Source organism: Mesoplodon densirostris, chromosome 13 (assembly GCF_025265405.1).
Source record: "Mesoplodon densirostris isolate mMesDen1 chromosome 13, mMesDen1 primary haplotype, whole genome shotgun sequence".
NCBI lineage: Eukaryota > Metazoa > Chordata > Mammalia > Artiodactyla > Ziphiidae > Mesoplodon > Mesoplodon densirostris.
Genome location: NC_082673.1, coordinates 91,964,676 through 91,988,678, shown reverse-complemented (window position 1 = coordinate 91,988,678; position 24,003 = coordinate 91,964,676). Strand labels below are relative to the sequence as shown.

The window sequence follows — 24,003 nt, the reverse complement described above, 5'->3', positions numbered from 1 at the left end:
TCCACCTGAGCTGCAGCGGAGGGGGGCGGGAGCCGGCGGCGCTGTGCCCGGCGGGTTGCTCCAGCTCTTCCGGGAAAGGGCGAGCCCCGCGGGGGTCTCCCACTGTCTTCTGTCCTCGCACCCGCGGGGAGCGTCGCGCGGAGGGCCCAGGCAGCGCAGCGGGCCGTGAGTGCGGACCGCGTCCCCCGCGTCCCGGCGCGTGGTAGAGCCCGCTGCTTCATTTCCCGTGCGCGGCCCGCGCAGCCCTCCCTTTTCTTTGCCGTCGCGCGCCGCCGAGCCCTCCTCGTTGGTCGCCGCGTCCTTGGCTGGCGTGTGAGTACCGAGAGTTGCGCCGCCAGGCCCCGGGGCCCGGGGAAGGGACGGCCCGCGCTGCGCCGGCGGGGACTTGGTCGGAGAGCCGCCGGCAGGCCGGCTCCGGGGCGCAGGGCTGGGTGCAGGCTCGCGGCCGCGCAGAGGGGCGGAGCCCGCGGGCCACGTGCCGGCCGGACCCCTGCGGCTGCCCCGGCGGGAGGGCGGCTGCGGGAATTTCGGGGCCGCGCTGGCCCCCGCCCCGGTGGGTGACAAGGATGTCTGCCCACCTGTGACCCGGGCCTGTAGTCCCCCCGTTTCGTTGTCGACGTTTTTGGAGCACCTACTTTACGTCGGCTCTGGGCTTGGGGGACAGGCACGGACCCAGTCTTCGTGGAACCTAGAGAGCTCATGAACTTGGGGAAGAATAAGGATGTGATTGATGGGTGACTGAAATACAGCGTTCTCTGAGAGGGATGGAGGGTCTGGATTTGGATAAGGTGATCCGGGCAGGAGGTGATGTCGAAGCCAGTCTCTGAAGGGGAGCAGGATACCTTCCTGAAAAGTGGGCACTTTCAGTGGAACGAAGAAGGGAAAGGCTTGTCCTGGAGCCAAGGGGGTGGAATGGGGCGGGGACCAGCACGGCAGGGTTTGCAGAGTGAAGGGCCACCCTGGAGCAAGAGAGCTGTTTGTGTGGCTGAACTTTGGGGTGTCCCTGCTTGTCATGAGAGCGGATTGACCCTGGCAAGTAACTGGTGAGGGAGTAGGCCTGGCCTGGGTCGGGGAAGGACCCGGTCTTGCCTCAGAAGCACCTCTGACACCCCTAGCTCCTAGGGAACCCTCAGCCATTAGTGGGTTGAGCCCCACCCCCCATGCTCAGCTCCAGACGAAGGTGTTCCCTGAGAAAGCTTGGCACACAGACTCCGAGGAGCAGCTGCCCTGTGCCATCTCTGCGGGGCAGTCAGGCCTGGGCCCTGTGCCAGGGCCGGGGTGCCCTGCAGCTCTTCATCTCCTCACCTTGGAGCGCGGCTGCTGTGCCTTCCCCTAGAGGAGCCTGGGGGGCAAACATGCTTGACCAGTGTTTTTGTGAATGAAGGTTTCTTGAAGGCGATCCTAAATAGGCGGACCCAAAGAACGTCTCCAGTGCGTCGTGCTCTGGTGTCAGCTTTTCAAGAGCTGCAGGCAGGAAATGCTGGCATGAGCCCTGGCCCCGTGTCCCTGTTTTACGATGGCATGTGTGAATTCGAAGTGGGGGGCAGTGTGACATTTGTGTGAAGTACAGGCATCAGAATAAGGCACGGAGTCCCAGATTCTCACCTCACCGACCCGGAGCACTCCGGTCTCCCAGCTGTGTGAGGTGTCAAGTGTACTCAGAATGGTTGAGGCGCATGCACTGCTGGAGCCGCCCTCGGGAAGGGGGCACAGGCACCTGGCGGTCAGGGTAGATAGACCAGGGCACCACAGACTGGGCTAGAAATAGAACCAACGGCCATGGCATTGTAGCACAAATGTCATGCAGCTGGCTGGGCCTCAGGTGGGGTGACTCGGGCAGCCGCAGTGTGAGTCCTGAGTCTTGGGGTGCAGGGGCCCCCCTCCATGCCAGCAGGACAGGTTGGCATTTTTCTTTTCTTTTCTTTTCTTTTTTTTTGAAGTACGCGGGCCTCTCACTGTTGTGGCCTCTCCCGTTGCGGAGCACAGGCTCCGGACGCGCAGGCTCAGCGGCCATGGCTCACGGGCCCAGCCGCTCCGCGGCATGTGGGATCTTCCCGGACCGGGGCACGAACCCGTATCCCCTGCATCGGCAGGCGGACTCTCAACCACTGCGCCACCAGGGAAACCCCAGGTTGGCATTTTTGAGTGGGGCCGGACTGTCCAGGAGTCAGAGGTGGGACAGCTGCTGAGTAGGCATTCGGGGCTGTGGAGGTCGCCTCTAAAGGGGAGCCCAGGGCAGCACTGTCGTGCAGTTGCCCCGCTCCCGGCTCGTTCGCGTCGGCTGAAGCAGGTTGAGTGCTTGCCCCGCTCTCCGGGACGCTGCACGCATGGACGCTCTATTGTGCAGCACCAGTCCAGGCCACGCCAGCCAGGGGCCCTGTGTCCCCACACCGCACACCGACTCCCACTTCCTGTGGAAGGAAGGCAGAGAGCTTTGACCTCTGGGTGGATGACCTGGGAGCCCCTGCGTGTGTGTGACTGCGACGGGGTCATGTGGGCACCTGGTTACCTGAGACTGTTGGGAGGATGAGAACGAGGTGTGGAGGACGGAGCCGGGGGAGGGGGCAACCCTCACCCCTCCCAGAAACCTTCCCCATTCACCCAGCCTCAAGGGGACCTCTTGGCAGATGGGTGGGCACGGCTCTGCCAGGCCATGTCCTCACCTTCAGGACCCTCCAGCCAGGAGTATCCTGGTCAGGGACTGCTGCCGGGTTCCCTGTACGGGCACTGCAGGAACTGCCCTCCCAGCTAGGCAGAGGCTGAGAAGGACTCCACAGCCCCCAGAGTCCCTCAGCATGGCCAGGAGTGCTGATTCGCAGGGCGCTGGGCTGGGGGAGTTGCAGAGGAAGAGCCGCTCGCTGCCTTCGCCCCAGATCCTGGTGGCTGGGTGGGCTGTGATCCCTCCAGGGCCTCCCACGCCTCAGTGCCCCCTCTTATGGGAGCGGTCTTGACATGCGTTATGCCCCAGGGCTGGTCCTTAGTGGCAGGCGGCTGGCCCTGCAGGTGAGGAGTCCAGGGTGGGACCGCGTCCTCTGTGTCCTGGCTTGCTCCCCGTGCCCCACTGTTGCCGGCGGGAGGAGGCGCGGGAGAGGACGCCCGGCCCTAGCCGAGAGCTCTGAGCTGCCCTGGTGGCGTCCTCGCAGGCAAGTGTTCAGACTCAGAGTGGTTCTTCTACTGGGAGAGATGGGCCCCGAGGAGCCCGGGAGCATTCGGCGCCGCGTTCAGGGCTGGCGGAACGCACGGAAACAGAGGTGGGCCCCCGCCTGTGACGTTGGGGGCTGTGCCGGCTGTCCTGGGGCCTCAGCCTCCAGCAGCCCTGTGGGTGCTCTTGGCCCCATCCTGGCACTGGCTTTACCAGGCAGCCCTCAGCTGTCTGTGGTCGCCTCCCCAGGTGACAGCGCTCCTGTGCGGTGTCTCTGGGGAGCCCTCTTCCCGCCAGAGCCTTGCCACACGTCCCCTCTGGGAACCTCACCTGCTAAGAAGCCCCTACGGTGGGTGTCTGCGGAGAGCCTGCCTGGGACCTCCGTGCACGCCTGTCTCCTGCCTGCTAGCCTCTCTGTTTGCCCCGCAGAACACCTCGTGCACCCTGTCCTGGGGTGGCTTGCTGCTGGCACGCTGGCTGCGGTGTGGGGTAGACAGGGGAGGCCAGGGGCGTAGGTGGCAGGGCTCACTGGGCCCTCAGCTCCTGGTTGCCACCTCTTGTGGATTCAGGGCCAGGCACCCCGTCTGTCCTCTCGTGCACCCTTTGGTGCCGGTTGCGGGGACGGCGCATCCTGCCCACCTGGCCTCTCGCCCCCATAGTGGCCCTGCTGAGGGAGAGGCCCTGTCCGGCGTGGGCACGGGGGCTGGGTGGCCGCCAAGACCTTCAGCCAGGTCCTTGTCGTCTTACACCTGGTCCAGCGGTCTGGACCCAGTGGCAGTGCGGGGCTGGGGGGAGCCCACCCAGCCCTGATCCACGTGGGCAGCGGGGCACTCGAGGGGCTGGCTCACCTCCCCAGGTTGGCTCAGCTCAGCGAGGAGCTCAGATGGGGCCTCCCAGGGCTGCCTGGCTCCAGCTAACAGGGACCCCAGGGTCTGCCCATTTCGAGTGATGAAGGAGCAGCGCCGCCCTGAGCGCGGACTCGGCCGCCCCCTGGGGTTTTGGTGGTGGGTCTTTGCTCCGGTGCTCGCCTTTGTTCCCCACCAAACTCGCCTCCACGCCGCCTCACCGAGCAGCCTCTGAGAAGGCCCCCCAGCCTGCTCGGGCCACCCTGTCTGCCTGCCTCTAACTTTGCTGCTTTTTCTTCACGCTGTCCTAGGAGATCAAAGCGCCAAGTAAGTACCTGCCCGTCCCAGGCTCCTGTGTCCCCTTCACCCGAGCCAGGGGACCCCCCGCCCAGCCCTCACCACGCCCGGCGAGTCCTGACACCTCTGGGGCCAGGCTGCCGGCCTCGGCAGTAGGGTGGGCACCCCGTGAGCAGGTCAGGACTGGCGTGCACCTTCCACACCTGTGGGCAGGGCAGGGTGCCGCTGCCCCAGCCAGCCCCTGGTCTCAGGCCCTGTCCCTTGCTCACGGGCATCTTAAGAAGGGGCCTCCCCTCCCCCGAACTGTGACCCTTAGAGCTCTGAGCAGAGCCTGGTCTGATGTCAGGAGCCGAGGACAGCGTTTAGGCCACTAGGTTCATGTAGGGCTTCTGCACTGGGGGGGGGGGGGGTCAGCCTGGTGGGCAGGGCTGAAGGGGCCAGAGCAGCCCTGACCCGCGCTGCGCTGCTTTGGTGAGGGTCCGCCGGAGAGGTCAGAGGGCAGACAAGCCCAGCCTGGTAGGCCTGCAGCCCTCGGTTACGGCGGGTGATGTTACAATGTCCTGCCTCCTGGGCATGGGCTCCCGCCCCCGAGCAGTGCCTCTGCGGTCAGTCTGGTCTTGATAAGTGCTGCTGGCCCGGGGAGGGAGGCTCGAGGGGGCGGCCAGGGACCTCTCTGAGCCTGGGCCTCCGCCCCTGCATCGGGTGCCGTGAGAGACCCCGGCGAGCCCCTCAGAGCACCAAGGAGAGTCTCCCTGAAGTCCCAGGTCGGTCGGGACTTGGCCCACACGTCCCGGGGCGATTAGAATTGGGTTTTGGTTTTGGTCGGGGGGCTGTAGACCCTGCGGTGAGTGACAGGAAGGGTTTGCTGTCCCGGGGTGAAAGTCTGTCCCCTCTGGGGCCCTCCTGTCCTGGGGTGAGGGCCCAGCAGGTGACCTCGCAGCAGCAGGAGACACTGGGGCCATCCTGAGGGCAAGCTGTTCAGCCCCAGGCCAGTCGGCCTGGTGCTTCTGCTTCTGGGCGGGCACAGGGTCCAGAGTAGGGTCTGAGGGAAGGAGTCCCAGTGCCAGTTAAGGCCGTCCTCTAGAACAGGCCAGCCAGGTGTGAGCTCGGGGACCCCTAGGTGCGCCTAAGAGCAGACTGGCCTCCAGGGCTTTCTGGGCTTGAGCTGCTTCTAGCCGGAGGCTGCGGTGGCCCTGGCCCCTTGGCTCTGCTGAATAGGGTCCGCTGTAGAATTCTGGGCTGCCCGGCAAGGGGGCTAGCCTTTACGGAGCACCATGCCCGGGAGCAGAATGGGGGGCCCTGTGCCAGCGGCAGGGCCGAGGCCATCGCCTCGTGGCTGTTTGCTCACGCCTTGTGGCCCAGCAGCCCTCAGTCTTGCACGGGGGCAGCAGGTGACGAGGGCTACTCTGAGCTCAGGCTTCTGGACAGAGGCTTATCCAGTAGCCACGGTGGCAGGTGTGCGGAGCCCTTTACAACCAAAAGGCGCTGGAATCCGGGGAGGATCCCGCGTCCTAGGACAGGACTCGGAGGTGCCCACACGGTCCCTTTAGGTGCATCCACGGGTGTGAGTTGATTGTCTCCTGGTCAGGAGGCATCGGCTGCTGACCAAGGAACCTGATTCTTAACTGCCAGAGCCACTGGGTTCGTTCCCTTTTAGACACTCCCTGGCATCTCCCCTGATGTGGCCTCGCAGGCATGGGTGCTCCACCCTCTGCTCCCAGGTGCCCCTTGGCTAAGATCTTCCAGCTTCCCTTGGAACGTGCACTGCTCAGGATGGCGGTGTGGCCGTGCAGGTGGGGGACTCAGATCAGGCAGAGTGTGCCAGGAGCAGGGCCATCCTCTGAGACCACCAAGTGCATTTCTATAAAACAGAAGCCCGAGTGCCTCAGGGAGGCGGCCAGGCTTAGCAAAAACACAGGACATCCAGTTAAAGTTTCAGATGAACAGCGACTAACTTTTCAGAGTAAGTGAGTCTCTAATGTTTGCCGGGACATACTTGTCCTAAAACTCATTTGCTGTTGACGTAAAAGTTGAATTAGTTGAGTGCGTCCTGTGTTTATTTGGCAGCTGTTCTTGGGGTTCACCGAAGAGGTTTCTGTAGCCAAAGAGGTTTGGAAAGTGTTCTCTGGGCCCCCTTGGAGAGCCTGGGTGCATGTTGCATGAGGAAAGACAAGTTTTGCAGTTAGGAGGATACACACGCGCAGGCACACCACGCGTTATGTGCTCGTGTGTGTTTATTGCTTCCCCAGCTCCCCGTGCATGCTGCCCCGGGGCACCCCATCCGGCGGCCGAGCAGGGAGGGGCGGGGGTGCCGTCTGCCCACCGCCCGCGGTGTTGCAACTGCCCTTTGTGCTTGCTTTTTAACGCTGCGTGGAAGATGAGGAGCGGGAAGGCCTCCTGTGCCCTGGAGACGGTCTGGGAGGACAAGCAGAAGTATGGGGAAGCCGAGCGGCGCTTCTACGAGCACGAGGCCATGAGAGCCGCCGCCCAGCAGCCTCCGGCCGAGGCACTGGCAGTGAACGGGCCGGGCCGGGAGGATGAGGCCGAGGAGGCGGACGCCCCCAACGGCAACGGCAGCAGCGAGGCGGGGAAGAGCCACAACGGGAAGAAGCCGTTGCAGAAGCCGAGGATGCGCTCCCCGAAGGGCTGGCTCAGCCAGGCGGACCTGGCCCTCGTGGGCCTCTCAGCCGACCACGTTTGGCTGGACAAGCCGCTTTTCGACCAGGCGGAGAGCTCATACCGCCAGAGGCTGGCAGATGCAGCCGCCCAGGCAGCCCGGCCCCCCGCCCTGGCCCCTGGGGCCCTCTGCGCCCACGGAAGCCAGGTGGCCTGCCACCACGTGACCTGGGGCGTCTGGGTCAACAAGTCTTCCTTTGACCAGGCTGAGCGGGTGTTCGTGGAGTGGTCTCAGGCCTTGCTGCTGGCCGCGGAGGGGAGCGGCGGGCAGGGGGCTCCTGACACGGGCCAGTGGGCGGCCGCCCCCGACTTGCGCCTCATCCGCCAGCCCAGCCCAACAGCCAACGGCCAGCCCCCGCTGGGCAGCCTGCAGGCGCTGGTGCGGGAGGTGTGGCTGGAGAAGCCCCGCTACGACGCGGCCGAGAGGGTCTTCTATGAGGCCCTGTTTGACGGCCACCCCGCTGGGAAAGGGCGCCTTCAGGAGCGAGCCGGTCAGGCTGAGGTCGCCCGGCGCGGCCGCAGAGACCGGCGGGGCCGCAGCGCCATGGGAAGCCGGCGGCTCGGGCCGCGGCGGGTGGACGGGGAGGCCCCCTCTGCCCTGCCCTACCGGTACTTCCTGCACAAGGACGCCGAGGCCCCCTGGCTCAGCAAGCCGGCCTACGACAGCGCAGAGTGCCGCCACCACGCCGCCGAGGCCCTGCGCATGGCCTGGCGCCTCGAAGCTCCGTCCCTGGTTCACCGACGCAGCGCCCGGTCTGGCCCTTCCATGTCCAGCCTGAGACCCAAGTAGGGAAAAAGTGCCGGGCGGGTGCCTGGGCTTCCCGGGGCCGGGCTGGGTGGCCGGCGCGCTCCCCTCCCTGCCCCCACCCCAAGACTCCTGGACCGGCTGAGTTGGATGCTGGAGCCGGTCGGGCAGGGATAGCTATCTGCCCCGGGGGCATTGCAGCCTCGGGGGTCACCCCCACCAAGGTGGGGGAGGGAATGGGTCCACGTGGGACTGAATCTGTCTTGCGTAGGGTTTCCCCTTTGGCCAGGCAACTTCTAGCTTCTCCCCTGACCCTCATGGGACAGGGGAGCGATGAAGGCTCCCGGCCCCCAAGCCCCGCTGGGCCGCTTGCCTACCCGTCCTGCTGTCTCCCCCGTCTCCTTGTCCAGAACCACCTGAGGTGAGGTGAGCGTCTCAGGTGCTCTAGCACGCGGCCGGTCCAGCGGCCTGAGTCTGGAAGACACCCACTGGATGAGGCCAACTTGCCTTCAGCCTGTGGACCCAGGGGTTCGGCCCCCAGAGCGGTTTTATGCGGTGCCAACTGGTCGCTGGAGGCCAGAGCCTGGCTATTGAAGGGATCCCTTAGCCCACTGGGCTCAGGCAGGCGGGCAGAGACGGTTGGACTCAGGGCAGACTGGGGGCCCCCCAGTGGGGAGAGGCCCTGGGCCACAGGCGGGGCCAGAGGGGACGTGGAGGGGCCTCCCTGGACCCCAGACTCCCGGCAGGAGCCCCTTGGCTCCTCGGTGGGGTTGGATGTGCTCCTCTGACGGGATCCTGGCCTTGGTGCGAGGGGCGGGGCGTGGGGCCCACCGCCGGGGGTGGGGGTGTTCCCCGTCAGGCAGTACGTGTGCGTGCGGGGTGGTGTGGAACTGAAACTGTTCAGTGATGCCTCTTCGAGGTGGGGTGGAGGAGGGTCACGGGGCTCAATCTCCCTTGTCACGGGGGGACACTTGGCGAGGTCCAGTGATGGCCTGGGATCCTCAGCAAAGAGAGGTGGTGAGGTTGTGAGTCCTTTTCTGTTTCACTTGGTGAGGGACAGGGCGGTCCTGAGTCAGCAGACTTTGTCATCTGTGAGAGTTCGGGCTCTGGGCCCAGGTCCGTGGCAGCTCCCCCGCCTTGCCGAGCGGTGGGAAAGCAGCAGACTGCAGATGTGCCAATTCAGCGATTTGCAAAAAACGCACAGTGGCGGGATGTGGCTCACAGGCCGGAGTTGGCCTAGACGCCCCGGTCTAGAGCAGCAGTTCTCAAACTTGCTGGTCTTGTGATGCTAAAAGAGCTTTTGTCTAGTCCGTTAGTTTTTCCTGTATTAGTAATTAACTGCAGAAGCACTTATTTGTTGAAAAATAATAACAAGCTGGTTACACGTTAATGACATTTATGCAAGAAGTAACTTTCCTGTAACAAAAAAGTTCAGTGAACTAAGTGGCTTTGTTTTACATTTTTGCAAATCTCGTGTCTGGCTTAACAGGAGGCAGCGGATTCTTCAGCCTCCTTGTGCGTTACCTGTTGGTGTATATTGTCGGACACATCCAGCCTTGAACAGTTGTGTGATTGGAAAAGGGAGGACCTTGGGGACCCCCAGAGGTTCCTGGCCATGCTTTGAGAGCCGCTGGTCTTGGGGACCGGCCTGGGGACCACCCGCCTTAGCGCTGAAGGAAGCCCGCGTGGGGTGGGGGAGGGGCTCGCAGGCTCGTGGTCCGTGCTGAGCGCCTCTGGTGCTCCGCCCGGGGGCCTGGAGCCCTGTGACCCAAGGACCGGGACGGCCTGCCCTGCACCCTTGGGGTCCGGGCTGTCGGAAGGGGCGCCTGTGCAAGCCAGCCCTGGGGTCTGCGAAGAGGTGCCCCTCCTCCTGGCCAGGCTGTCTTAGTCTCTTCTCCCGCCTCAACAGAAAAATGGCCACAAACTTTCTAGTGCACGAGAAGATCTGGTTTGACAAGTTCAAATATGACGACGCAGAAAGGAAATTCTACGAGCAGATGAACGGGCCTGTGGCCGGCGGCTCACGCCAGGTAGGGGCTGCTGCGCTTGGGGTCTCGGGGTGTCTGTGCCAGCACAGTGGGACACGGCACATTGGGCCCGGGTGGCCCTGCTGCAGGTGCTGGGGTTGGTTTTCCAGAGGGCGGCTGGCTGGCTCCCGAGGAGCTGGAGCTGCTCTTGTGTCTCATGTGGGCAGGGCACTCCCAGCATCTCTAAGTGCCCATCAGGACCTGTGACACGTGGCCCGGCTGGGCTTGCAGGCCGCGTGCACCTCAGGCCCTGTCGTCAGGGCCTCAGGACTCCATCCTCTTCCGTCCTCAGCCCCGTGAGCTTTTGTTTTGTGCAGGGCTTTCCTGCTCTCTCCACACGAGGCTGCCTTTTTATTTATTTATTTATTTTTTTGATTAAAGAGTTGTTCTTTCTGCACCATCTACAGGAGGATGGCGCCAGCGTGATCCTCCGTGACATCGCGAGAGCCAGAGAAAACATCCAGAAGTCCCTGGCCGGAGTGAGTACCGCCCTCATGCCAAACGGCATGCCTGGCATTTCCCCCGGTACTGCTGATGACGTTGCCCCTTTGGAGCAAAGTCAGGGTGCGGTGTGCAGTGCTGTGTTCCCACACAGCCAGAGGAGACATCCTTCCTCTCGCGTCCTTGCTGAGCTTGCTGGCGGTCACCCGGGACTCCCCGCCTTGGCACGGCTGCTCCTGTGGTACCAGGCCTGAGGCCTCTTCCTCTTGCTCGCTCCCTGCTCCGGGTGTGCGAGGGGCTGGCGCGTGCCGTGCTTCCTGCCTTCCCTCTTAGGCGTGGCCCTCCTTGGAGAGATGGGTTCACAGGGTGTGCTGAGTCCAAGTCATAGAGTCACCACCATCTTGAATTTGAGGCCCAGAGAGGGGCCCTGCAGCCCAGCTCGGGCTCCAGGTCCCACATGAGATCAGGAGATGGAAACGGTCATGTCCAGTGTGTCCCCGGCCTGGCCGGGGAGTGTGTCCCTCGGGGCGGCAGCCCTGCTGCTCCACCTTCCTTCTCAGATTGTCTGGGCTACAGAGTGGTGTCGCAGCCTTGAGGGCCACGTGTCAGCAGAGCTGTGTGACTCCAGGAGAGAATCCATGTCCTTGCCTTTTCCACCTTTCAGAAAGCTGCCCCCATTCCTCGGCCTATGGCTTCTAGCCAGCAGCGTCGTGAGCTTTGACATCTCTTCCTGTCACATTTCTTCCTCTCCTGCTTCTCTCTTACGTGGACCTTTGCGATGACACTGGGCCCACCTGGATAATCCAGGGTAACCTCCCCACGTCCAGATCCTCCACCTCATCACATCTGCAGAGTCCCTTTTGCCACGTGAGGTCGTCTCTTCACAGGGTTTGGGGACGTGTTTGGGAACTTGCTGCCTGCCACAGCTGGCTCGGACGTGCCGGCTCCTGGCCATCAGCTGGGCAGCCCCGGGTGGGTGTCCCCCAGGAAGCGGTGCCACCGCTGTCTGCCCAGCAGGCCCTGCTTTATACTTGGCCCCCACATGCTCCTGCCTTGCCTTCTGCCCATTAGCCCCCAGTCCCACCCGCCACCCTCTGCTTGCCTGAGCAAGTTCAGGCCAGGCAGCCACAGGATCGAGGTGGTGCAAGGTCTTTGTACTCAGGCCAGGCATGTCGGGCTCCAGGGCTCAGAAGGCTGCAGCCAGGGGCTCAGCAGCTCTGGGGCTGTGGCCCTGGAGATTCTTAGGCTGTTAGAACTCTTTCCCCACTGGGCCTCAGGGCCCTGGCTGTTGGGGTCAGCTTCAGGGTCCTGGTCTTCAGGGCATTCACCTGGGCAGCTGTTAGGGCTCGGGGACTGGTCTGCTTAGGCTGCTGTAATAATGAAGCAGCACAGACCAGGTGACCGAAACAACAGAAATTTATCTTCTGATGATCAGGAGGTTCAAAGTCCAGGATCAGGGTGTGGGTGGCATCGGTTCCTCTTTGGTAGATGGCCATTTTTTTCCTGTGTTTACTGTGTCCAAATGTTTTCACATGAGGACACCGGTCATTGGATTAGGACCACCCTAATGACGTCACTGTGACTGATTACCACTGTGAAGACCCCATCTTCAAATAATCTCCCACTTTGAGGCCCTGGCGGTAGGGGCTTGCATGTGAACTTCAGAGGAACATCATTCAGCTGCCAGCGGACCCAGGGAGGGTGCTGTGGCCCAGCCCCATGCTTGGATTTGGGTAGAGTGGGGCTCAGCAGACGCTGGGATTCCAGAGGTTCCTGGGGACTGCACGTGGTGCCAGGCACGGGGCTGGAGGCCGGGATGGAGGGTTCTGGATTCGGAACCTTGGTATGGCACTGCCCCCGAGGCCACCAGGTGGCTGCCTGCGGCCTGCTGCTGTGAGCTCGGACTGGACTGGGTGGCCTGGGCCTGCCTCGCTGAGCGCCCTGGCTTCCTTCTCAGTCCGGATGGGCAGGGTGGGCCCAGGGCCTAGACACCATGGAGTGGCCTGGTGCTTTCTGGGCTGAGCGGTGGTGACCCCATGGCCCCCAACAGCCTGGTCTCTCCCCTGCCACTTCCTCTTGACCTTGCAGCAGGTGGGGCCTCGTCCGCCCAGAGGCTGCATCCTCGGGACCCATCCACAGTTGGTCCTCACTTGGTGGTGTTGCCGGGGCTGTGTCGGGAGGTCCCCGGGGCCAGGCAGCAGGCACAGCAGGGCAAAGGCTTGAGGCTCCAGCCTGCCTTGAGGCACCGGGACCTGGTTCATTTGCTTAGCGGGCACAGATCCACCGGGAGAGACCTTGGGGAAGCCTGCTGAGAGGGGGTGGGGCCTGAGAGTGCAGTTTGGCGGGGGCTGGCGGGGCTTCGTGGGGAACAGCTGGTCCTGGATTTCATCCCTGTGCCACGGAAGCCGTTGGACCTTTGTAGTGGGAATGGTCCTGGGAGCTGAGCCGTGGGAAGTAGGTTGGAGAGGAGGTCACGTGCCAGGTGGTGGTGGCTGAGACTCGGCAGGGGTGGTCAGCTGTGGGTGGGCAGGGCTGCCATTTACTAACCAGGGTAGGAGGTTGGGGGTGGACGCTTGGGTTGATCTGAGGAGGGCGGTGGCATGAGCAGAGCCCACTCTGGTCCTGTGGGCTGGTCAGCACTCCTTCCCCAGCCATGCAGTGCCACTTGGCCAGCTCGGCTGGGAGTTCTGTGTAGTGGGAGTTGGTGGGTCTAGAAGGACGGTGTCAGCTTAGCACTGCCCATTGGTCCCAGGGCAGGGAGCCAGGCATGTGTCTCAGCCTGTCCTCTCTGGAGACCTTCACCTTGGTAGTGCCCTGGGGGTGTGCAGACCAGGGGAGGAGGCCACCCCTATGGCTTCCCTATGGCTGCTTGGTGGGTGGGCCCCAGGCCCCAGGTCTTTATCTTGACTGGACATTGGAGGAGGGCAGCAGCCATCTGGAAAGGGCCAGGTGCACTGTGTACCCTGCTTGGAGCCACTGCATTGGGGTGTAGGGGGTGCTGAATGGCCTGCATGGGGGCCCCTGGGGTGTAACTTGGGCCTGAGCTGTGGCGTCCTGTGGGGGAGCTCCCTGGGCAGTGCTGCCTGGGTCAGATGATGGGGGCTCCCGGTCAGGGAGGAACCAGAGGAGGCTGGTGGCCAGGCCAGGGTCCCTGGGTCACCCAGAACTTTCAAAGGCAGGCAGGTGTGTGGCCCTGGCTGCTGTGGGGTGGCTGCCCCCTGCACTGGCATGCTCCTTCCTCCTGCCCCCAGTGGGCTCCTCCACTGCGGTCCCCTCCTGCTTCCAGCTCAGGGCTGTGTTGCCCGGTCTTCCTGAGGCGCTGGGTCTGGCGCTGCCCCTGGAGCCGTGAGTCCTTCGCTGCCTCCCGCCCAGCAGGCAGCGGCGCGCCGCCCCCACGTTAGGGCCGCCCTGGGCTCCTGTCACGTGCTTGGCTGAGGATGCCACTGTGGCCTCAGGCTTGCAGCGCTTCCTCTCCCCTTGCCTGGGGGGAGCAGGCCGGCGGACCCCGTGGGGCTTGGTGGGCTTCTCATCCAGCTTAGGGCTCTGCTTCAGAATGACTGTGAACGGGGAGGACCCCAAGGAGCGGGCTAGCGTATGAGCCCTTCCTCTCCCCCTGCCTTGCAGAGCTCAGGCCCTGGGGCGTCCAGCGGGCCCAGTGGAGACCACAGTGAGCTGGTCATCCGGATTGCCAGCCTGGAAGTGGAGAACCAGAGCCTGCGAGGGGGTGAGGCCCTGGGCCTGATGGGCGGGGGGCCCCACCCCAGCCCTTGCTGCCTGACCAGCATCCCCTTTGCCCCCGCAGTGGTGCAGGATCTGCAGCAGGCTGTCTCCCAGCTGGAGGCCCGGCTGAGCACGCTAGAGAAGAGCTCGCCCGCCCACCGGGCCACAGCTCCGCAGACCCAGGTGAGGGCCCTCCCCCCTCCTGGGACCCACACCTGGCACTGAGGAGCAGGAGGCCCTCACGGCCCCCACGTGGGCTGTGGCCCAGGCAGCAGTGGAGGGCTAGAGGCCTGGGGTCCCGGCAGCATGGGCCCCAGTCTCCCCTCTCGTGTGGCAGCACGTGTCTCCCATGCGCCAAGTGGAGCCCCCCACCAGGAAGGTGGCCACCGCCACAGAGGACGACGAGGACGACGACATTGACCTCTTCGGCAGCGACGAGGAGGCGGACGAGGAGGCGGCCCGGCTGCGGGAGGAGCGGCTGCGGCAGTACGCCGAGAAGAAGGCCGCCAAGCCCGCCCTGGTGGCCAAGTCCTCCATCCTCCTGGACGTCAAGCCTGTGAGTGGCTCGCCTCTGACCCTCCCCTCCCGGTGCCCTGGGGTCCTGGAGGGATCGGCGCCGGGCAGAGCAGGAGGAAACTCACACTGTGTTCTCGGTGGGAGCGGGCTCTGACCCAGCCCTCCTCCCCTCTCCTCCCCAGTGGGATGACGAGACGGACATGGCCCAGCTGGAGGCCTGCGTGCGCTCCATCCAGCTGGATGGGCTGACCTGGGGGGGCTCCAAGCTGGTGCCCGTGGGCTACGGCATCCACAAGCTGCAGATCCAGTGTGTAGTGGAGGACGACAAGGTGGGCACGGACCTGCTGGAAGAGGAGATCACCAAGTTTGAGGAGCACGTGAGTGAGGGGCCCACACAGGGCGGGGCGTGGGTGTCCCAAGTGAGCCTCTGGCCAGGCACATGGGCGCTTGGGCCCTTGGGAAGCAGGGCCCCGTGTGACTACCAGCCTCCCTCTCCACAGGTGCAGAGCGTTGACATTGCTGCTTTCAACAAGATCTGAGCCCTGGCACTGGCCTGAGCGTGTCAAGCTTTGCAGCCAATAAAGACTGAGATTCCAGCCCTCTGGCTCCTGTCCTGCTTTGGGCCCTGCGGGTGGGTGCATTCAGTGAGCAGCACTCTGCCAGGCCCCCAGCCTCAGACTTGGCCGGCATCTCATGGTGCTGCTCCTGCACCAGTGGCCAGTGCCCTTCTCCCCATTCTGGGTCTCTCCACAGCCCTCCTATGGCTGTGTGACCCACCCCTGTGCCTGCCCCTCCTGTTCCCCTGACTCACTGACCTCTCAGTTGCAAGTGGGACGTCCAGGTCTACCTCTAACAGTGTACATTGTTTCCTTCACTGTGGGAGGCGTCCCAGTCTTCCACCATCTCCATTCTGCTTCCTTTAGCTGAGCTGTCCCCATGGGTACAAAAGTGCCAGCCCGGAACTATCCAGGGAAGAGGTCCCAGCGGCCATCCTGGCCCTGCTGTTGTGACTACAGTCACGTGCCCCATCGGTCTGACCTATTTAAAACCCTGCCGGGTATCCGACCGTTTCTAGGAAGGAGTCTGGGCTTCTTCCCTTAGCCCTGAGGCCCCTGCTGCCTGCTGGAGACCTGGGCCCTTGACAGGTCCCATGACACACTGCCCTGTGGAATTGTGCCCACTGTCCTGCCTGGGCCCCCACCCCCCTCCCCAGTCTGGGCAGGACTTGTGTCACTAGTGGTTCTTCCCCCTGGACCCAGCGTGGCTGGTGAGAGAGTGGGTTGTGGTTACTCTGGTCAGAGCTGGTGGTCTCCAAGGGCCCTCAGGAGTCATGTGGGGCTTACTGTGCAGGACCCGAGAGCCTTCGGTGCCAGCTGGTGGTGGATGAGCGGCCCCCTCGTGTCGGCACCACCCTGCTACCCGAACAGCGTGGCGTGGGCCTTGCCTTGGTGCGGTGCCGGCTGCGAGCTGCCCTGCCCAGGCCTTGGGTGGCTTCTGAGCGGGCGAGGATGGGGTCCAGCTGGACGTGGAGTTCGAATTGCTCTCTTCCACCCTCTCCCCACGCAGCCCGGACTTGGCTGCGTGGCCGGGGGCAGGACAGACCACGCTCCAAGGGGCCAGGGGGAGCTGGGCTGACCAGCGAGAGCGCGAGTCCCCACCTCGAGCCACGGTCCGGCTGCTGGGACCGCTCAGAGCGCGTCCGGAGGCCAGCGGCCTGCCCTGACGGTTCTGATTGCCAGGAAAGGCAGTGAGTGGCTCCACGATGTCCCAACCCGCTAGCGGGGCGGGCCCTGGCCAGCGCGGCGTCACGCGGGCGGGGCGGCCAAAGTCCGGGGCGCCAGGGCCGCGGCCAGAGTACGATGGCGGCGGAGCAGGACCCCGAGGGGCGCGCGGCGGCGCGGCCGCTGCTCACCGACCTGTACCAGGCCACCATGGCGCTGGGCTACTGGCGCGCCGGCCGGGCGCAGGAGGCGGCCGAGTTCGAGCTATTCTTCCGCCGCTGCCCGTTCGGCGGAGCCTTCGCCTTGGCCGCGGGGCTGCGCGACTGCGTGCGTTTCGTGCGCGCCTTCCGCCTGAGGGACGCAGGTAGCTCCCCCCCGCCCCGGGCAGCCCCCGGGCCCGGCCGCCCCGCGAGCCCTCGCCCACCACGGCCTCTGTCGCCCCCAGACGTGCAGTTCCTGGCCTCGGTGCTGCCCCCACACACAGACCCCGCGTTCTTCCAGCATCTTCGTGCCCTCGACTGCTCTGGGGTGACGGTGCGGGCCCTGCCCGAGGGCTCCCTCGCCTTCCCCGGCGTGAGTGCGGGGGCAGCGGGGCGCGGGGGCAGCGGGGCGCGGGGGCAGCGGGGCACGGGGTGTGGGCCAGAGCAGGGCCGGGTGGCGCCGAGCCGACAGCCCGCCCCGCAGGTGCCGCTGCTGCAGGTGTCCGGGCCGCTCCTGGTGGTGCAGCTGCTGGAGACGCCGCTCCTCTGCCTGGTCAGCTACGCCAGGTGGGGCCCGGGGCGCCAGGTGGGGCCTGGGGCGGGACACCCGCCTCCCGCCCGAGGCCGGAAGCCTGGGCTCTCCGGGAAGGAGCACTGACTTCCGGGCCCGGACCCGTGGGGCGTGGCCCCTGGGGGCGGAGCGCTGGGCCGGGGTTATGGCAGGGGCCTTCGGGTCCCGCTGCTCGGGTTCTCGGGAGAGGCCGCGCTCTGGGTGGCTTCCCGGCCCTCACTGCGGGTCCCCTGACCCCTTGCTCCCGCAGCCTCATTGCCACGAACGCCGCGCGGCTTCGCCTGATCGCAGGGCCAGAGAAGCGGTTGCTGGAGCTGGGGCTTCGGCGGGCTCAGGGCCCCGACGGGGGTCTTACCGCCTCTACCTACAGCTACCTGGGCGGTGAGGGCCAGGAGACGGAGGCCTGGTTTGGGGGAGGAGGAGGCCAGCCCTGAGACCCCCTTCAGTGCCTAAGTCCCCCAATTTTGCCTGATGCCCTGACCCAGGCTTCGATGCCAGCAGCAACATGCTCGCAGGACAGCTGCGGGGCGTGCCGGTGGCCGGGACCCTGGCGCACTCCTTCATCACTTCCTTTTCAGGCACCGAGGTGCCCCCTGACCCGGTCAGTACCCCTGTCCCCCCAGCTGGACTCCAGAGGGCAGACCCCCAAGCCGAGCCCTTCCCGGGGAGCAGGAGAGGCCAGTCCCTGCTCTGCGCACAGGCAGATACCACGCCTGGCCCACCCAAGCCCCCCCGGGCAGGTGGTCTCAGTGCGGCACTGCGAAGCTGGCAGGCAGGTGGCTCAGACTCTCTGCTGGGGTTGAACCAGTGCCCACCCTGAGCTCTGGTTCCTCCACCCTTCACCAACCCTTCTCCATAGATGTTGGCTCCAGCGGCTGGTCAGGGCCCCAGGGTGGACCTGGCCGCCTGCGTGGAGACGTGGCTGGAGCGTGTGTGTGGCCACCTGGGGCTGGGGGTGCAGGAGCCACACCGGGGTGAGCGGGCGGCCTTTGTGGCCTATGCCCTGGCCTTTCCCCGGGCCTTCCAGGGCCTGCTGGACACCTACAGTGTGCGGAGGTGAGGCCCGGGCATCCCCCAGGGTGGGCTCGGCAGAGCAGCAGCAGACCCCCTACCCCCATGTCCCCACCTGCAGGAGTGGTCTCCCCAACTTCCTGGCTGTAGCCCTGGCACTGGAGGAGCTGGGCTACCAGGCAGTGGGAGTGAGACTGGACAGTGGCGACCTGCTCCAGCAGGCTCAGGAGACCCGGGGCGTCTTCCGAACGGCGGCGGCCCAGTGAGTCCCCCAGGGAGGGGCTTTGCCTTCTGAGAGACCCCCTCCGGTTCAGGGATATTGGGATGGGACAGCGGGAGGGAGGGACCGTGCCTCTCCCTCCATGAGGGTCTCTGACGTGCTGCTACCGCAGTAGAGGTACTGCAGCCTTGGCAAGGAAGCTGGGGTGGGCTCGCTCAGGGGCCCATAGGCACAAAGGCCAGAGCCAGTGTGGCTGAGGGCAGATTATCAGGTGGCGGGGAGACGGCATGACTGGGTGGGGAGGGGGCCGGGTGAGTCAGGACCGTCTGAGGGCCGCCCCCCGTCACAGGTTCCGGGTGCCCTGGCTGGAGTCCATCCCCATTGCTGTCAGCAACAACGTCGATGAGGAGGAGCTGGCCAGGCTGGCCCAGGAGGTGGGCGGGGCAGGGGCGGCCCAGAGGGCGGCTCGGTGGGCGGGGCAGGGGCGGCTGGGGGCCCTGGGCCTGCAGGTGCTGGCCGAGCTCAGTGCCCCGCCCCCCACCTCAGGGCAGTGAGGTGAATGTCATCGGCATCGGTACTAGCGTGGTCACCTGCCCTCGCCAGCCTTCCCTGGGCTGTGTCTACAAGGTAGAGACGGGGGCCGGGGCCCAGTGGGGTTGGGCTGGGGATGGACCATGGGTCCGGGGAGAAGGGTCCAGGTAGCTCAGCACCCTGTCCCTGTAGCTGGTGTCCGTGGGAGGCCAGCCGCGAATGAAGCTGACCGAGGACCCCGAGAAGCAGACATTGCCTGGAAGCAAGGCTGCCTTCCGGCTCCTGGGCTCCGATGGTGAGGCCCCTCCCACCCTCCGCAGTTCAGCTCAAGGCCCCAGGCCCCGTGCGTGCCTGGCGCCCTCACATGCGCACACACACAGGGGCTCTGCTGTTAGACGTGCTGCAGTTAGCAGAGGAGCCACCTCCCCAGGCTGGCCAGGAGCTCAGAGTCTGGCCTCGAGGGACCCAGGAGTCCTGTACCGTGAGGCCGGCGCACGTGGAGCCGCTGCTGCGACTCTGGGTCCAGCGGGGACAGGTGACCGCCCCTAGCCACCCACCCCCTTAGCCTGCACCTTCAACTCAAATCGAGCTCGGACTCCTGACCTCGAGCCAGCCCCTTCCCCCCTCTTCCCCCCAGCTGTGTGAGCCCCTCCCATCTCTGGCCGAATCTAGAGCCTTTGCCCAGCAGTCCCTGAGCCGTCTGAGTCCTGCCCACAGGCGGCTTGAGCAGCCGGCAGTGTACCAGGTGGGTATAGGGCCCACATCATCAACCCGCCCTGTGCCCTCTCTCCCCGCACGGCCACCCATCGTCCCCCCCTCTCCTCCCTGCAGGTGGCGCTGTCTGAGAAGCTCCGGGCCCTGGTGGATAGACTGAGTGCCAGAGGTGCCCTCTGAGAATCCCCTGCTGGGAGCTGCCTGAAATTAACACGAGTCACTCACTATCCCCACAGCTTGTCATGTGTCATTTCTTCGCCCAGCCTGCCACTCACTGGACCCCCAGGGCTTCCCAGGGTGAGCTGGAGTCAGGAATCAGCATGAGTGTTCATCCTCCCAGGGAAGACCCCGGCCCGGCCAGGGCAGGTAGGCAGCCCTGTGCTGAGGCCTGAGGTCGGCTAAGGCCGGGGGTGGGGGTCGGTATCTGAGGCCTGGAGAGCTGGACTGTAGGAGCAGATCCGGGGCAGGACAGGGCAGGGCTGTGGGGAAAGGGAGGGGGCTTTGGTGCCCAACTCGGAGCTGGGGGGGTTACTGGAAGACCCCTCCATGCCAGAGGCTCGAGGCGGGCTGGGGATAAAGTGCCAGATGGAGGGGCTCCGGGATTCCCCCCGGGCGGGGCAGGCTCGGTGGGACACCTCAAACTCCCCCCGCCAAGGCGAGGCCTGGGTGTCCCCTGCCACTGTTACCAGCTCTGCGGGACCCTGTACCCCTGGGCTCCACCCATCTGGCTCCCTGTCGGCCCTGGCATCTGTCACAGCATGGACTAGGCCTGGGCCTTGGGGACCCAGCTACTGCCCCTGCAGTCCTGGGAAAGGAGAGGAGGGCTGGGGGCCTGCCTGCACTAGAGCTGGTGAAGGTGAGGGAGCAGGGACTGGCTCAGCTCTGGGCACCTGGCCAGGGTCCTGGGCTGGCCCTGCCTCTGTGTGGGCAGGCTCGTCAGGTCTCCACCGGCTTTGGCTCCGGAGGAGCCACACAGGAGAGAGGTTTGAGGCTCTGCAGGACAGAGGGTGGGGCCTGGGCCTTTCCCGCCTGGGTGGGGGACACAAGCAGGCGAGGGCGTGGGGGAATGCTGACTGTCCAGGGTGCTTCCCGGAGCACTTCTGCCTGCCCAGGTATTTGGCCAGACCAGCTCTTCTGGCTCCCCTGGCCCAGGCTGGGCAGTGGCCGCTGCGCTGCTGGGTGAGGGTGACAGTGGGGATTTGGGGCAGAGGCCCGGTCAGGCTAGCCTTGGGGAGCAGGAGGCTTGGAGAGAGATACAGACGCCGCCTGCCGCCACACACACACGACAGAACACGCACCAGGCCCCAGGTACCCACAGGTCACCACTTCTGAGCTTGGCACTTCCTCAGTGCCAGGACCCAGACACTCCCCCCGCCCCCACCGAGATCCACAGTGATGTCAGTCACCTGCAAGGGCACCTGGGAGGCACAGGGCAGCTCCTCTTGCTTCCGGCTCCACCCCAGGGCTGCTCGGAATCATCCCCATGCCCGGGATGTCCGGCCGGGTCAGGATGCAGAGAGGAGAGCCCAGCCCCGGGCCGCAAGCGCAGCCTGGACCCGACTGCTTCTTTAGGGCTGAATCAGGCGAGGCCTCAGCTCAGGGCTGGGCCCAGACTTCTAAAACCTGCTGGGGCCTCCTCAGAGCTGTCTACACCTGCCCAGGGTTCCCTGCCCAGACGGGTCGGAAGTCAGGGTCAGGGACCCTTCCCCGCCTCCCCTTGCAGATCCACTGTCTCCCAGGGGCCTTGCTTGCCCCTTTCCCAGGGCCTGGTGGGCACAGCCTAGGCTGGCCACTCACCAACAACAGTGGGCGGGAAGACCCTTCAAAAGCCCCCGTGGGCACCACACCTGGGGACACCCCTGTATGGCTCCCCGACCTCCCCCCCCCAGAGCATGCACACGCACACGTACCCACACGCTGCCACGCCTGTCCCTGGGCCTGCCTGCCTGGGGCCTGCTTCTAGGTCAGGCCTGGGCATGGCTTCTGGGAGGACCAGTGCCAGGCACTGCAGGCTGGGCCCGGCTGAGCAGCTCAGTGTGTGCGGCGGCCATGGCTGGGGGCGCGTGGGGCTGGGCCCGGGGGGCCCCCATGGGAGCCCTAACCCTGACGGCTCTGGCTGAAGGGATCCGGGCCAGCCAGGGGCAGCCCCCGGGACCCCCCTCCACCGGCCCTCAGCCCGAACCTGAGCTTGAACGCGGGGTAGAGCCTGGGCGGGCAGCCGCCATTCCCCCAGCTGGCAGTGAGCCCTTCTCCCAGCCTCCTGCCCAGGAGCCAGCCCCTGAGGGACCCAGTCATCGTCTGGTGAGCAGGAGGGATGCCTGGGGGGTAAAGGGGGACGGAGCTGGGAAACAACAGAAAGGCACGGGGGCTTTGTCGAGAGCTGGGACGGGGTGGGGAGGAAGAGAGTGGGAGAGGCAAGGGGGTCTCATAGGCTCCCCTCGCCCCCACTCCCAGACGCCCCAGAGTTCCTTGGAAGAGGGGGCCCTGGCAGACCTGGTGTCGTCCACGGCTGCCTGTCTGGACGAGGCTGGCTTTGCGGGAACGCAGGCAACAGCACTCACCCTGTTCTCAGCCCTGGAGGCCCGGGGGGGAGCGGCTGGAGGACCAGGTTAGCCCCCGTCCCCGTCCTGCCCTCGGAGTCTCCCGCCTGGTCCCCTTCAGGGTGGGGGGCTGGAGGGATCAGCCCCCTTCAGGCCGCAGCTGCTTCGTCGGGGCACCGAGGGTAACGTGCAGGGGTCACGGAGACTGGACCACTGACGTCTGCCCCTCCATGCCAGGTGCATGGCCTTGTGCGAGGGTTGCTGGCACAGGTGCCCAGCCTGGCGGAGTGGAGGCCCCAGCGGGCGGCCCTGTGGGTGCTGAGCACACTGGCCCTGGAGCACTCTCTCGGGACGTGGTGTGTGCACTGCTGCCGTGCTCACTGCCCCCGGACCGGTAACCCGCCCCGCCCCGCCCCGCCCCGCCCGACGCCGCATCCCCCGTGGCCCCCACCAGTCCACAGAGACAGCCCGTTCCAGCACCACCGGAGCCCCGCTGGCCCCTGGGGCTGCTCGGGACCAGGCTGAGCCCGAATGGCCCACCCTCCGGGTGGGAACCAGGGTGCTGAGTCTGGCATCCCCCTGCTCCGTGGCCAGTCTTGGCAGCGGCAGATCTGCAGAGGAGGCCCCCCCTTGAGGGGCGCCCTGGGCTCGGTGCTGGCACCAATACCTGCCCCCCGGAGCCACGCAAGGCCTGTTGCACACAAAGACCCCTCTCCGGGAGCTCACCCCCCAGACAGCCCTGCGACCTAGAGGGGGCACGCGCCTTCTGACGGAGCATCATTTCACCCTCAGCCTCTTGCCTTGTACACCCCTGGGTCCATCTGTCCCCCCTCAGCCCCCTGCCTGGATGACACCTGACCTCCCGGGCCAAGGCCTGGTGGGGGACACTGTGACGCTGGCACAGCCCTGGGAGCCGGTGCCGTGATAGGCTGCCCTCTGCCTGGGCCCTCCCGGCCACCCCAACAGCCCATCACCCCTCGTCACATGCTCCACTCCTCGCTGGCCATGTCCTGGCCTGAGGTTCTGAGGTTTCTGGCCAAGAAGCACTGATCTGTCCTCCTGTCCACAGCCGCTGCCCCACAGCCTGGCCCCATTCCTGCCCCTCCCCCCCCACTTACCGTGTCAGACCCCACCTGGGCCTTCTCCGGAAGCTGTCCCCGACCTCCCCACTGGACACCACAGGCCTGAGATGACACCTGCAGGCTCAGGTGTGGGCTGCCAGCGTTCGCACCCCACCAGGCTGAGCTGTCGTGCTGGCACCCCAGCACCCTGCTCAGGGCTGAATGGAGGCGTGACTGGACGTGTGGGGAAGAGGCCCCTCAGGACGGCACCGACGCCGTGACCCAATCCATCCAGACCCTGGACGGGCGGCTTCCTCCACCTGGAGTGCCCGCCTTGAGGGGTTCTCTTGCCCTTTCAGGGCCCCCCAAAGCTGCCTCCTCAGAGGAGGCCTCAACTCACACAGCCTCTTGGAGGCTGGAGTCCTGCCCGTCCCTGTGGAAAGCGTTTAAAATAAACACACAGACCCTAGGGGTTCAGCGTCTGGGTCTGGGGCCTGGGTCTGGGCCAAGGCTGGGTTCTGATGCGCTGGGCCTGCTCCGAGAGCGGACTCGGGCTAAGATTACAAGGAAGACAGCATGTAGCCAGGAGTTTGGGTCAGCTCCGGGGTGGGCGGGAGATCAGGCAGGTTTCACCCTGAGCTGAGAAGCTGTGCTTTGGGCCTACGCATGCCGAACCAATGGGGTCGGGGCTCAGCAGGAAGGGATTGGGGTCTCCTCGTAGGTCCTTCCCAGGGCAGGGGAGGCTCAGGCCGAGGGCACTAGTCTGTGTGAAGCCAGGGGTATGGTTTGGGGTATTGGTTGGGCTTCTCCAAAGCAGATGCCAAAACTGGATTAAACTACAAGAAATATACCGGGGTACACGCTGGAGAGGCCAGGAGGCTGTCAGACCCCCGTGAAAGAGAGGAGGAGGGAAGGAAGGGAGGTTGGTGGGAATGTCCTCGGGGTTCTTCAGCCTTTCACCCATCAAGGAGGCTCCAGCTCCCAGGCCTGGGGGCCCCTCCTCTGCTTCCATGGCTGCAGGCGGG

The 24,003-nt window shown here is 65.5% G+C and overlaps 3 protein-coding genes across 5 annotated transcripts; all 3 read left to right on the top strand.

Annotated features, from left to right (window-relative positions):
- Positions 1-202: 202 nt before the first annotated feature.
- On the top strand, positions 203-15,005 carry EEF1D (eukaryotic translation elongation factor 1 delta). 2 transcript variants are annotated; one of them, XM_060116182.1, is made up of 8 exons: positions 203-312; positions 9,615-9,735; positions 10,140-10,211; positions 13,798-13,897; positions 13,976-14,076; positions 14,231-14,449; positions 14,592-14,786; positions 14,910-15,005. In XM_060116182.1, exons 2-8 carry the CDS (start codon positions 9,619-9,621, stop codon positions 14,946-14,948), a joined length of 843 nt encoding a protein of 280 aa, XP_059972165.1. In that variant the 5' UTR covers positions 203-312; positions 9,615-9,618; the 3' UTR covers positions 14,949-15,005. The 2 variants fall into 2 exon arrangements, with proteins under 2 accessions (XP_059972165.1, XP_059972164.1); XM_060116181.1 differs by lacking the exon at positions 203-312 and adding an exon at positions 6,644-7,746.
- Positions 15,006-16,230: 1,225 nt separating this feature from the next.
- NAPRT (nicotinate phosphoribosyltransferase) lies at positions 16,231-19,610 on the top strand. 2 transcript variants are annotated; one of them, XM_060116301.1, is made up of 13 exons: positions 16,231-16,494; positions 16,576-16,703; positions 16,815-16,897; positions 17,152-17,282; positions 17,387-17,502; positions 17,761-17,957; positions 18,034-18,174; positions 18,482-18,566; positions 18,679-18,759; positions 18,856-18,958; positions 19,044-19,198; positions 19,301-19,408; positions 19,495-19,610. In XM_060116301.1, exons 1-13 carry the CDS (start codon positions 16,269-16,271, stop codon positions 19,555-19,557), a joined length of 1,617 nt encoding a protein of 538 aa, XP_059972284.1. In that variant the 5' UTR covers positions 16,231-16,268; the 3' UTR covers positions 19,558-19,610. The 2 variants fall into 2 exon arrangements, with proteins under 2 accessions (XP_059972284.1, XP_059972285.1); XM_060116302.1 differs by lacking the exon at positions 18,679-18,759.
- A 933-nt stretch (positions 19,611-20,543) lies between these two features.
- Positions 20,544-23,412, top strand: MROH6 (maestro heat like repeat family member 6). Its single transcript, XM_060116254.1, has 3 exons — positions 20,544-21,678; positions 21,832-21,985; positions 22,155-23,412. The coding sequence occupies exons 1-3, from the start codon at positions 21,241-21,243 to the stop codon at positions 22,313-22,315; spliced, it is 753 nt and encodes a 250-aa protein (XP_059972237.1). The 5' UTR covers positions 20,544-21,240; the 3' UTR covers positions 22,316-23,412.
- Positions 23,413-24,003: the final 591 nt, after the last annotated feature.